This window comes from Oncorhynchus masou, chromosome 5 (genome assembly GCF_036934945.1).
Source record: "Oncorhynchus masou masou isolate Uvic2021 chromosome 5, UVic_Omas_1.1, whole genome shotgun sequence".
Classification (NCBI taxonomy): Eukaryota; Metazoa; Chordata; class Actinopteri; order Salmoniformes; family Salmonidae; genus Oncorhynchus; species Oncorhynchus masou.
The window spans coordinates 21,300,450-21,313,074 of record NC_088216.1 but is presented as its reverse complement, the minus strand read 5'-3'; the positions used below and the strand labels follow the sequence as shown (position 1 = coordinate 21,313,074).

Sequence of the window (12,625 nt, the reverse complement as noted above, 5' to 3'; positions counted from 1 at the left end):
GCGCCAAGCGCCGCCAGCTTTGAGGACTTGCAAATGAATGAACAACTGAAAGCTGTGATCAAAAAGGTTCAATAAATCTGACAGGATAAAAACTCTGAACTTGTTGTGTTATTATTGTTACTCCTATTGAGAAATGAATGGCTATCCTCATGGCTCAATTGCTACTAGGACACATCATGCACTTCAATTGAAGCATTATCCTGCTCTGCCAAATGAGAAAAGACAGCAGTGTACACAAATCACCCTCCAAATGGTCGTTTCATTCCGTGTCCAAGATTTTATTTGGACAACACAAAGTCAAAGCAATCCAACAGCAACTCTTGATTTGAGAAATTAGTTGAGAATTCTTTTCTCAGATCTTATGCTTTGGTTGGATCTGGTTCCCAAATCCCATGACATATCTCCTCCCCTTTAGGAAGTACGCAAAGCACAATAGTGAGTGACCTGTGGTTTATTCGCGGTGTTGAGCCATTGTACTGCTCACTTGGTTATGCACATAAAGTCCCAGAAATGCAAGGAATCACCACTAGGTTAGAGGAATCTATATTTAAATGGAATTGTTCCTTTTTTGCAGCATAGTTTTCTTTTCATGCAGCATCTATGTTTTGTTTTGAACTGCTCTAGGTAAGCTGCTATACAATAACACATTGTGTTAAAAAGTAAATCAGTAAAATTTCACTTCAGTTTTCATTTCATTCAATCAAACTTTGATGGTCAAACCTCAGTCATATTAGCTTAGTCAGATATAATGACTTGTTACTCATCTCCCTAGAGTTTGATGGTCAAAGTTAGCAAGCATTCAGTCAGATAACGTTTCTCATTGTGGCTCACCGTGGTACTCGATTTACAAAAGAGCCTACAACCTTTTTCCACTTTGCAGTAATTCAGTACTACTGTCATGCAAGAACCTATATTTACAAAGAAGCATACGACTTGTTTACTTCCCAGCAATATAGTGATTCTGTCATCCAAGCTCCATACCTATCCTTGGCTATCCCCAGTCTTGGGGTTTGCGAGAGGATTTGTTGGAGGACTCTGGGCCAGTAAAGTCACCCCCTGGAGGACTGGGCGAGGCTCAGGGGACCAGTAAGACCTGCTAGTACTGGCTAGCTCGGCCATAATGGCTTTCAGGGTGGCCTACTCTGGGCTGCACAATCATGAGCATAAGGGTATTCAGTTAACACAAATGGGACGTGCTTGTAAGGGCGACCCCGTCGAGAAAAGCGTGTGTGTGTTTGTGTGTGTGGAAAGAATAGGGAAAAGGCATTGTGTGTTAAAGTGTTTAACAAGGGAAGGAGACCAAGAATTGTGGGAGGGGGATGAACTCTCTGCGTTTGGAGTATTTTAACAACTAATAGTTTGCATAGTTAAGGGAAAAGAGAGATGTAGAGACAGTTGTTAACAATGGAATTGTATTCATCTTCAAAGGACAACATCACGTATTAAACCCAATAATTGTTCGTATCTCGACAACAACAATTCAGAACTTTTTACAGAACAGCAGTGACATTTTTCTAATATTTTTAGACAGAACAAGTTTGAACAAGTAGCTATGTTTGTAATTCACTGCCTCAATTCCACATCCCCCCCCACCTCGACAGCAATAAACACAATGGAAAGTATGGAAAAGGCACTGCGCAAAATTATTCCAATAGTTGAATCCCATTGAGAACCAGAAGTCAGAGTAGAAAACATACAGGATACTGCATCACCAGTGCAAATCAAAAAACGACTTGTTTGAGTGACATCCCCTCAGATCCACATTGGCACTTCATTGAGTTTTGCAGTCGACGTCCTCTTCATTGGTTCCCTTCAGTTTCTTCACCTCCCGGAGTAGCTCGTGCTCAAGGGTTAATATCTCCTTGGGCTTCTTGTACTTGAAAGGAAAGACAGAATAGGTAATTACCTCTACTGAAACACCTTTCCCTTCCATGTACATCCTGTAGTGTAATGTTTGGCCTGAAGTGGGATAACACAGAGGCTCCTTATTCCCTATATAGTGCACTACTTTCAACCAGAGTCGGGCTCAATAGTATGCTATATAGGGAATAGGGTGCCAATTTGAACAAACACAAGGAATAAGAAATCGAATAGCACAGAGAAACCGATTATGATAGGTATACACATAAAGTAACAGTCAATCTCTTCATCAGATACTTAGAACAAACATTAGGATAGCCTACTAACTAATTCAATGATTCAATCCCTTGAGTTTACAGGCATGTTCTGATACAAGTGAGACGAATACAAAAATATAGTTTCAATCTAGTCTCCAGTATCAACTTATAGTTTAGCCTCAAGTTTTCCCATCAGTCTCTGTATATTGGATATAAGACTTGCAGTGCAAAATCACCCATGGTGGGATTTGAGAAGTACTGTAGTTGGTTTGTCAGTTGTTGTTGTTGTCAGGAGTACTTACACTGACGATTAACGTGTTATTGGCGTGGGTGAAGTTGAGCGCGGAACTATCCATTGGCAGCTGGCTTCGGTCCAGATCAGGAACATTAAACTTCTTGTAGTACCTGCAAAGGATCAACACACCGCAGTGAGAAAAGGGTTTCTTGAAGGCAAGAGATCAATATTTTTGTCAACAGTGCCACCTATAGGAGAGCCAGCCTCACTTACATATAAGGAACTGTAACTAATACCGACAAAGAAAAGAAAAGAAAATATAGGCGGCCTTCTCCATTGTGAAGATGTTACAACTGTATAAATTATATAGACTTTGAATGTGGTATCACATTTCAGGGACCTGTAGTTTATGATATCTGAAGTGATATAGGCCTAGCAGTTTATCAGTAGATTTCCAAGGAGTGGAAACATATCAACTGTATGCTTAACTATTACAGCATTTGGGCATGAGAGTGGAATAGAGGCTATTCGGATGTTACTTTTTGTTATTTGTTCGTATGATGCAGCATCGTTGATCAGGCTCCACTGAAATATTGTAGACCTCTTTGGGGTACGGAAGGTTCCGGACTCTCCACAGGAAACTGGTCTTTGTGTCTTTGCGCATAAATACAGGCTGAGGAAATACAACAAAGCATTGTACTGTTAAATGCATACTGTTTATTTATGATTAATTGAATAGGGAAATGATGAAAATGAAGTGAATTCCACGGTCGTAAAAAGTATTAGTTGACACATTTGGATGAGTACTGTTGGTGATATTGAACTAGAATCAATTAGCAATTTAGATCATGGCCTGAAACATAACAGATGTAAATATTGTATAATACAGCTCACATTTGAACAGTTTTCCTTGATAACATCTGATTCCAAACTGGCTACAGTAGATGGGACTGGCTCTCCAACTTCTATCTCCCATGGTCCCTGTCCCTTCAAGGTGCTTTTCGAACGCCACTTTCGCACTGCAAAGTAAGAATACATGTAAGTAACATCAGCTGAGAGTGGAAATAATATAATGCACCGGAAGCAATGCAGCTAATGCAGGATACTTTTTAGAAGATGTCTAATCTGAAACAAGCTTACCAATGAGCTCATCTGTTGTCAAGTCATATTCTTCTGCCATTTCTTTCCCATCTGTAAAGAGATAGTGTATCTTCCTTTTCCCTGGAAAGAGGTTTGCAAAGCACCAATAGAAATGCACTTAAATGTGAACTAGCTAGCTTTCATCTTTGCTAAACAGATTTGCTAGGCAAAGTGAACGTTAGTGTTAGTTAGCAGATAATGCTAGCGAGCTTATAATTGACACTGAAGTCTTACTAGATGAATGTAAGGGTAAATGTTGTGATACAAAACACAATAATGATGATAACTTGTCTATATCTCTCTGTTTCACTCACCATCGTGTATTAAAGCGGTTTTCGTGGATGCTTTTAGGAGATCTGACCAGCTCTGCACAGCCATATTGCAAAAAACTGAAACTTCCTGAAACATCACGTGTAGCCACGGTAGCCACGGCAACGGAGGTCATCGTGAAACGTATAATGAAGTTTTCATTATTTTTTAAACTCCATAATATGTCAAAAACATGTCTACATTTACTCAATAAAATAATACATACTTTTTTACAATATTTTCTCGAAAAATATTTAACTTTGTCGTGCAAGAACTAAAAATAGGTCTATAACGAACCGGAAGTTTAATTATTTTTAAACCATCTGCATTTTAACATTGGTTTGTGTTTTGGTCGTCCAAAGGGGTAAAACATATGTATTTTCAAGAGTTTATCGACCAATAATAGAAATTAGTTTAATAAATATATAACGTAACATATTTCAGTGGAGTGAGTGAATCCCAGCTGTTCAAAACCGTTAAATGCCGTTGTTGTTGTCCGCTTGCTAGCTAATTTAGCTAGTCAGCTAAAGTTAGCTAGCTAGCTAGCCGGTGTCAGTTGTCACATTCTGTTCTATATTTTCCAGGGCTTCCCTTTCCCTGGCGAAATGTCTGCCTACGGAATTATGAAAGCTTTCCCCAAAGTGAAGAGAGCAGGGGCACGTGAAGGAAAGGATGTCCCCCCACCAAAGAGGAAGACTGATGAAACTGTACCTGTTACAGGTGTGGACCGTGTTTGAGAGCATCACATTCGTAATGCATTTTGGACACATTGTGACTGATTGACAGATCTACAAATAATAATGATTTTATGACGCTAGATTTGTAGATCAGTCGATGTTGAACAAGCCCTGTGTGTGTAAAACTACTTTTTCACAATCCCATTTCAGGGAGTGCTTTCCAGGGCGTCACCGTACACATATTACCAGCCGGCATCGGGAACGCCAGATGTCAGATCTTCCAGAAACAGATTGTCCAGAATGGAGGCCAAACTGAGAGTTCCCTCTGTCCCACAGTCACCCATGTAGTAGTGGATGACAGTATGGACTGTGGCAGGGCTCTCAGGCTGCTCAAAGTGGACAGGCTGCCCTCTGGAGTTTATCTTTTGAAGTGCACCTGGCTCAGCACTTGCATCAGTGAGCAGAGACTGCTGGATACAGCAGACTACAGCCTACTCAACCCAGACAAAGACATGGAAACTACAAAGGACGGTGTCAAAGAAGACATGCTCAACAGTATCCCACTTCCAGCCACACAGGACATGAAGCAGCCAATCTCTGATGAAATAAAACCAAATGAGTCAACAGAGACTGTAGGTTGGCGACCACATAACCATTAACCATAACCCTGTCACTGCATGATAGCTTCTTCTGGCCCTAATCATGCACTTCATTACTTCATGTATCCATAGGTCCAAGACACTAAAGACGAATATGGCGTCTCCCAGAGTGATCTGGAGGCTCTGATCAGTGGCCTGCACCCCAAGGACGAAACCCCCAGGACCGCCACTGCCCACTCAGACCCCCAACAGAAGCCTCTCTCAGGGAAGTGGGTGTGTGCCCAGTCCTCCCAGTCCAAGATTGACAACCACAACAAGCACATCACAGATAAACTGGAGGTGCTGGCCAAGGCCTACACGCACCAGGGGGACAGATGGAGAGCGCTGGGCTACTCCAAAGCCGTCAGCGCCCTCAAGAGCTACCACAAGCCTATCACGTCCTATGAGGTATGTTATTTAGTCCCATATCTGCATAGTTTGTGATTATGGTCGGCCATTTTGTATTTGTGTCATCATAATTCATTCCTGTCTCTCTATTCACACTATTGCAAACATTGTAAAATGTGTTTGGTTGGTTTACGCAACTGCATCCCAAGGTGGGTGCATAAATCGTGTATTGATTGATGGATGCATAAATTGATTGCTGCTGGGTCAATTTCAGGTGGCCTGAAAAGGCCCAGTGCATAAAAAAGTCTGTTTTTACCGTGTTTTGTAACATATTGTATAACAGCTAATGAAGCCATTGAGGAAATGCTTCCTTTTAAATCAATGAAAGCCACGTGTTGCATCAAGTTCAAGAATCGTGTTCATTCTATCTTGTGAATTTAAATAATGAGAAATAGTTGATTATTGTTGCATATTGCCTTAGCTGTACACCAATGGTTATTTTACATAGATTTCTGAAGTCACGAAGCTGCTACTACTAGCTAGCTAGCTACATTGACTATGTAGCAACTTGTAAAATTAGAGGATCATTAGAGGATCATTTAGTTCAACCACTAGTACCTGTGAAAAACTGGGCCAAAGCTATTGTACTTATGCATTATCAATTAATATGTATAGTACAGTAGAAAAAATAGAATACAGACACTCCCCTTCTGCTCCTCTCCTCTCTCAAAACAACGTGCTCTGTGTAGCAAGTAAAACGTCACATTGATGAGATGCTGATGGAAAAGCAACTTGACGTGTATAGTGGAGTTAAAGTGTGACAATGTGATCAATGTTATTTCCTGATAGTTGCTTCATATGTTGAAAACACAAACTACACAGGACCTTCTAATCTGCATGGTTTGACAAGGTTTTTTTAATAATGTTGTGCTGCTGAGTACCGGTGGGGGAGGCCTGGAGGAGGGTCGTGCCCCCCATTTCTAACTTAGAGATTTTTGCGTTTTTTTAACATCTATAACTGCCATTTCTTGCTATATAAATACAAAAATGATAGCAATTAATGTAACACAAAATATGCTGGCACAGCTCCTCTCTTCACCCAGGTTTTTCCCCAAAGAAAGGGAGTTTCAGCTTGGTAAATTAGTTAGTAGACCAGTAACAGAGTTCCAAACCTCTCTGCCAATAACAGTTGGTTTTCTGTTTTTCCCTCACCACCGTGACAGTCCTTATTTTTGACCATTTGAATGGAAAACTATTACAGTAAGGTACATCATTTTTATCCAGAAAGATTTGATATTAGTATAAAAATGGCTGCAGTGGGCCTTTTAACTCCTTGTAATTGACTAAACCATGCCTCACATTTCAGGAGGCCTGTAAGATCCAGGGCATTGGCAAGAAGATGGCTGACAAGGTCATGGAGATCATGGAGAGTGGGCACCTCCGTAAGATAGATCACTTGGGAGAGGCAGTGCCAGTACTGGAGATGTTCACCAATATCTGGGGGGCAGGGGCCAAGACGGCCCAGCTTTGGTACACACAGGTTAGATGGATTGATCTTAGAGGGTGTTGGTTGTCACACAGTCAGTCTCTCTCTCTGTCTGTGTGTGTCTCTCTTTCCCGCTCTCTGATTTTGCATGCAACACATGACTGTGTAAGATTTGTTATTTTTGTATTGTGGAGTGTGCAGTTAATTTTAGTGATTGATAGTGTGATACAAATTGATTTGACATGAGATGAAAAAATATATATTTACCATCTTAGGGGTTCCGCACTTTGGAGGACATCCGCACCAAGGCCAATCTGAACCACAACCAAATAATTGGACTCAAACACTACGACGACTTTCTGGACCGGATGCCCAGAGAAGAGGCAGCCGCCATTGAAAAAACGGTAATACATCTCCCTCTTATTGTCTCAAGCACCCACATTAAAGGTCAATCAATGTTAAAATGTAACATTCTAACATTATATTAGTTATAGACTAAACAGGCCTCTTCTTCCCACTTCATCTAGTGGGGTTAAGAGAGTTTCTTTAGAAAAGTGTCTCCAGTCCAGTACTCTAACCCCCTTGCGAACAAGAGATCTTGTAAAGTGAAATGCTACGGGACCTCAAAGCCAAGTTCAGATGTTTTAAGTTTGCCAAGGCCCCTAAGCAGACTGTCAGTCCAGTTCTCCTAGCCTGGTCTGTGTGTGATGGAGAAAGCAGACATCCCACTCTCTGTCAGAGTCCTGCCGGCCGCATCCCAAAGGGGGGGAACTCACTCTTAGAAACTTGGCGCATCATATGTCAGCAGATACCAGGGCTGTGTTTCATTCCAGAAAGGTGTTTCCTCTCCCTGCCTCCGTTCTCTCCCTTTGATGGATCTGAGACAACGGGGTGGCTGTAAAGCAAGAACTCATCTACTGTAGATTCCACCCATACAGATAGAGGACTCATCGTGGATATAACCCGTTTTAGCATGGACATTGCCATTGAGGGCTTTCACTGCTTTAAAGTAGTCAACTGCGTGGGGAGTCCTATGAGTTGGGCGCAATCAGCCAATGAAGAAGAAGAAAATGGACTACTTTAAAATGGGGATTGTTGTATGTATAATGGCACAGATACAAAGATGAGTCCTCTATCTAGCTCTGTGATTCCACCTTATTGCTTTCACCTGTCCAGGCCTATCAGATCTGTGAAGGGGAGGGAACATAATCGTGGAATGAAACGCGGCCCTGGTCACTGGGAGCACCGGGTACAAAGCCAGTTGTTTTCATATAGTATTACTTGGATTTCCCTGTTGCTTTTGTGGCTGCCAGATACAAAGTCCAGATTAGAAAGATGACTATAGCATGTGTCCTTTTGACTTGTGGCTTGTCAAAATAATAGGTAGTGTCGTCAAAATGTATCTGGCCTGCTTGAATACGGTTAATGCTTACCTGTTGACCGGCAAGGCTTTATGAAAATACACCATTTTCTTTTCTAATTTCAAGTAGGTAATACAAATACAACTTGAGGACTTGTCTTGAAGATTCAACACGTGTACAGCATGTTATTTTGAGTCCAAATATGAATGAGAATCAAACCAAAGGTTCTGTAATATGTTATAATGAAGGTCCTTGAGAGAACATTACTGGGGAAAACTTTGAAACATGGTCTAGAACCCATAACCATTCATGATAAATACATTGTATGCAAAGTGGTCCTCCCCACCACTGGTCTGGGATCCAAGCTGAATTGCTCTTTTTCATAGTTGTTTTTTTAACCTGAGACAATAGCGAAACACAATAGTGTATCAGAAAAACAATCGTGAAACAACGATTAAATTTGGATGCCCAGGCTACCCCCCATCGCAGATTTGACTGTATTTCAAACAAACAAAATGTCCCTGTCCTGTTCGATAGGTGAGAGAGCCCCCACCATGTATTGTATCCCAAACGGTAACATGTTTCACTATGTAAAACAAGCTAATTCAGTGTGGTCTCGAGTTGGGCGATTTATATGATTAAATTGAATATTGTGATATTTTACATTGATGATGATATATCATGCTGTGCAAGACTATACTCTAATTGAGCTTTACAAATCAAAACTGCCGTTTTATCAGTTAGGTTGTATCAATATGTTGTAGTCTAAATGAACGAATTAAGACTTATTTTAATTTTTTTGCCCTACAATGAAGTAAATAAGCAAATAAGCAAAAAATGGCCCAGTCTGGAATGAGTCAGTCATTAACCCGTTACACTTGTGGGAATTGGCCTATATGGATAGGGCTAAATTGAAATGCTTCTTACAGAATAAATATGAAAAGCATATGCATAACCATGGTAGCAATTGAAAGGGAACAGTTTGGAGATCATGGGAAAATTATTAGTCCAAAGGTGAGTACACAACAGTTCACCTGACACAAGACTGAATCCAAACATAACACTTTTATTTGCATTTTATGTTTACTGTACTTTTCATTTGTTGATAACGAAATCTGAAAATACTCTGGATACATTCTGTAACATAACACTATTCCTGAAAAATACGGGGTAGGTGCAACGTAAGACAAAAATTACAAGGGTTTGAGTGAGAGGACTAACTGGTGTCTCCAAGTTGCCACACACCTATCCAAAGTGTGCACAGTTCCTAAGCAATTTCAATGAACTTTTATGAAAAAGTCTTCAACTATAAGGTACTTTTTTTATATACCTCTCCTAGCTGAGAAACTAGAGCAAGCAAACTTGTAGTTGTTTCATTTAAAACACAACCTTTCATTCCCACCATCACACAATTACTGTTGCTGTTTACACAATCCCAAAAGTCTTATAAATCACTGGGTCAGGTGGGCCTGATTTGAAAGCTTGTTCTATTGCCAACATGACTAGCTAAGTTAATATATACGATCTTACAGTGTTAGGCTTTCACCAGCTCATTCAGAGAAATGGATTGTCATTTTGGTGCGCTTAGAAAGGAGTCATGAGTGCATTCAGGTGGCAAATTATCTTCAGAATAAACAAGCATAGGCACATTCTGTTCAGAACAACTCAGGGTATGACGCCATGTCATCTAGTGATCATAAACGCTGACACTGTATATGCCATGAGTTTTATGATATGGAGATGTGAAGTGCACATTTGGACTCACGGGTGTTTGGCTTGCTTGTGTGACATCAAAGTGGTATTTATAATAATCTTCAACGTCTCATCTTTCATAGTACATAGAGTCCTCTTAACTTAAAGCATTTCCCTCACTAAGAGAACAAAAAAACATGTGCAAATGTTGCGCAAGTACTGGGAGAGATGGGGGGGGAGACTTCTTAACCGGTGCTCAAGTTCAGAACGGCTGACAGTCCAAACCCATACAGCGCTGTGAAGCGCAGAGCCTGAGCTCTGACGTCATGTATAGTTACTGCACAGCTACTACGTCCCAATGTAGCCACTTATTAGTGCCCAAATCTGCCATTTTTAACACGTATATGGGTACAGGTACAAGTGTAAAGGTCTACTAAATCAAAACAATTATTGGATATCGCAAACTGTTACTTTGTTCCTCTCCTGTTGTACATGTACAGTATCTATATGTGAAGGAGGCAGCCCTGTTATTCCATGACAAACGGTAACATATCCCTGTCCTTTTCTACTGTATAGGTGAAGGAGGCAGCTCAGTTTCTGGACCCTGGCCTGTTGGCCATGGCCTGTGGTTCGTACCGCCGGGGGAAGGACACATGTGGAGATGTTGACGTCCTCATCTCTCACCCAGACGGGAAGTCCCACCGGGGTGTCTTTAGAAAAGTGTTACAGAGCCTCCACCAGAGCGGTAGGAGGACACGTCCAAATACAGGGCATTTCATTTATTAACTGTCGGTGAATTCCCAAACCAATTATAGCGACATTAAGTTTCTCTCTTGTATTGACAATTCATCTTCTTTCAACGTGATATTATTAATCGTTTATTTTTTTCATTTAAAGTATTTAATAGTGGGATAAGCTGAGAGATGGATCATAATTCACTAGGCATGATCGTTTTCTGTTTCAAAACATTTTGCTATGGTGTGCCCTAATGAATGCGACCCGGTTCTTGTTCTTTTTTAAAAACATTTTTATTCAGGCTTCCTGACGGACGACCTAGTCAGCCATGAGGAGAGTGGCGAGCAGAAGAAGTACATGGGTGTGTGTCGTCTGCCAGGACCTGGCCGGCTCCACCGCCGCCTCGACGTCATCGTGGTGCCCTACGGCGAGTTTGCCTGCTCCCTCATGTACTTCACCGGCTCGGCACATTTTAACCGCTCTATGAGGGCATTGGCCAAGACAAAACGCATGAGCCTATCAGAGCACTCATTGAACAGCGACGTGTTGAGACAAGGAAGTTTGAAGGTGTATGGGGGGACACCACTACCCACGCTCACTGAGAAGGATGTCTTCACCCATCTGGGAATACCTTTCAGGGAACCTCAGGAAAGAGACTGGTGATGTTGATGTTTTTAACACTGTTGGTATGAGTCGATGCATAAGTTATATATTTTTACAAAAAAATGATGATGGTGATAGTGGTGAGGTGAAGATCATGCTTATGTATGCAGATTTCAGACGGTGTCATATCAACATGTCAACTGTGATTTTAGACTTGAATTGTATGATAATCTCATTTTAAAGAAGGAAAAACACTTAAGATGCATGGTGACTGCTTGGTATGTTTTTATGAAGATAATGGTGATTACAGAAATATTAAACACTACCTTTAACAATCACTAAGGTAATCCTTGTTTTTGCAACTTTGTTGTGTTTATTATTGGTTTATTACTATAAATAATTTAATATTAAACCTCTGTTCTTTTTCATAAATGCCTGTCCTCGCTGTCAAATATTATTGGCTGAGGTAAGCCATGGGTCAGCCTGCAAAGTGAGTGGTGGTGATCAACGCAACCCAACACCCATCACGTTGCACACATGGAACAAAAGATGTGACCGAGCACGCCACACCCAGTCCGAGCCAGAGTCCCCATTTTGAAGGAACCAATGAGCGGATTTGATGATGCTGAGCTGCGGGGCACTGGTTTATGGCCATTGACATTAACGGGCAAAGGTGGTGAGGGAGGAGCACCCTTCACAAATCCAACAGTAATCTGTGCTGCTCTATCATGTAGTCGACAAGGCAGCATGGTCCAGAAACATACATCTCTTTTCCATCAAATACTCTGTTTGAATTTTTCAAACTAGTTTTCATTGGGAAGGCAGATAAAGTGTTTTTAGCAAAAAGCAATCACTTTTGCATGTGAAAACACAGAATCCTACTCATTAATCCACATGCTTAATTACATCACTTTTGTTCTGAGCTGACTTTGCCATGGGCTTTGAACGGGGCACCTGGCTGACGCCCCGGGAGACAGCCCAGTTTCAAAACAAATGCAATCAACTTTTACTGTTCATTTGAGAAGGCTGCTGCTCCCTCCAGCTTTCGCCTAAAATATATGTAAAAAGAACATAAATGTCTGGTTTTGTTTTCTTGGAAAGCTGTGAGTGCTATTATATGATGCAATATTAGTAATTGTTGCATTTACAATTTATCTAAGTCCTATCAACTGATATGAGACAATATATGGCTGTGGATTGACTGCATTATTTAAATGGAACGTTGGCATATTGGCAGTTAATTAGCTACATTTATGGAATCATTCCTCTAAAACTAACACATAC

General features: G+C 41.0%; 2 protein-coding genes across 3 annotated transcripts; one reads left to right on the top strand and one right to left on the bottom strand.

Annotated features, from left to right (window-relative positions):
• Window positions 1-1,395: 1,395 nt before the first annotated feature.
• LOC135526380 (protein DPCD-like) lies at window positions 1,396-3,891 on the bottom strand. Of its 2 annotated transcripts, none has more exons than XM_064954715.1 (6): window positions 3,807-3,891; window positions 3,493-3,573; window positions 3,247-3,371; window positions 2,892-3,025; window positions 2,420-2,522; window positions 1,396-1,876 (listed from the first exon to the last, which is right to left on the bottom strand). In XM_064954715.1, the coding sequence occupies exons 1-6, from the start codon at window positions 3,868-3,870 to the stop codon at window positions 1,772-1,774; spliced, it is 612 nt and encodes a 203-aa protein (XP_064810787.1). In that variant the 5' UTR covers window positions 3,871-3,891; the 3' UTR covers window positions 1,396-1,771. The 2 variants fall into 2 exon arrangements, with proteins under 2 accessions (XP_064810787.1, XP_064810797.1); XM_064954725.1 differs by having other exon boundaries at window positions 3,493-3,543.
• A 205-nt stretch (window positions 3,892-4,096) lies between these two features.
• LOC135536842 (DNA polymerase lambda-like) lies at window positions 4,097-12,366 on the top strand. The gene is made up of 8 exons (XM_064963090.1): window positions 4,097-4,165; window positions 4,386-4,521; window positions 4,689-5,110; window positions 5,210-5,524; window positions 6,831-7,004; window positions 7,226-7,354; window positions 10,580-10,748; window positions 11,040-12,366. The coding sequence occupies exons 2-8, from the start codon at window positions 4,407-4,409 to the stop codon at window positions 11,399-11,401; spliced, it is 1,686 nt and encodes a 561-aa protein (XP_064819162.1). The 5' UTR covers window positions 4,097-4,165; window positions 4,386-4,406; the 3' UTR covers window positions 11,402-12,366.
• The last annotated feature ends 259 nt before the right edge of the window (window positions 12,367-12,625 follow it).

Excerpts from the sequence above, each read along its gene's own strand:
- LOC135526380 (XM_064954715.1), bottom strand. The coding sequence starts at position 3,870 with ATGGCTGTGCAGAGCTGGTCAGATCTCCTAAAAGCATCCACGAAAACC. Across the intron at positions 3,372-3,492 it reads GACAACAGATGAGCTCATTG|TGCGAAAGTGGCGTTCGAAA; the intron begins GTAAGCTTGTTT and ends CTTACTTTGCAG. Across the intron at positions 1,877-2,419 it reads ATAACACGTTAATCGTCAGT|TACAAGAAGCCCAAGGAGAT; the intron begins GTAAGTACTCCT and ends TTTCCTTTCAAG.
- LOC135536842 (XM_064963090.1), top strand. The coding sequence starts at position 4,407 with ATGTCTGCCTACGGAATTATGAAAGCTTTCCCCAAAGTGAAGAGAGCA. Across the intron at positions 5,111-5,209 it reads CAAATGAGTCAACAGAGACT|GTCCAAGACACTAAAGACGA; the intron begins GTAGGTTGGCGA and ends ATGTATCCATAG. Across the intron at positions 7,355-10,579 it reads CAGCCGCCATTGAAAAAACG|GTGAAGGAGGCAGCTCAGTT; the intron begins GTAATACATCTC and ends TCTACTGTATAG.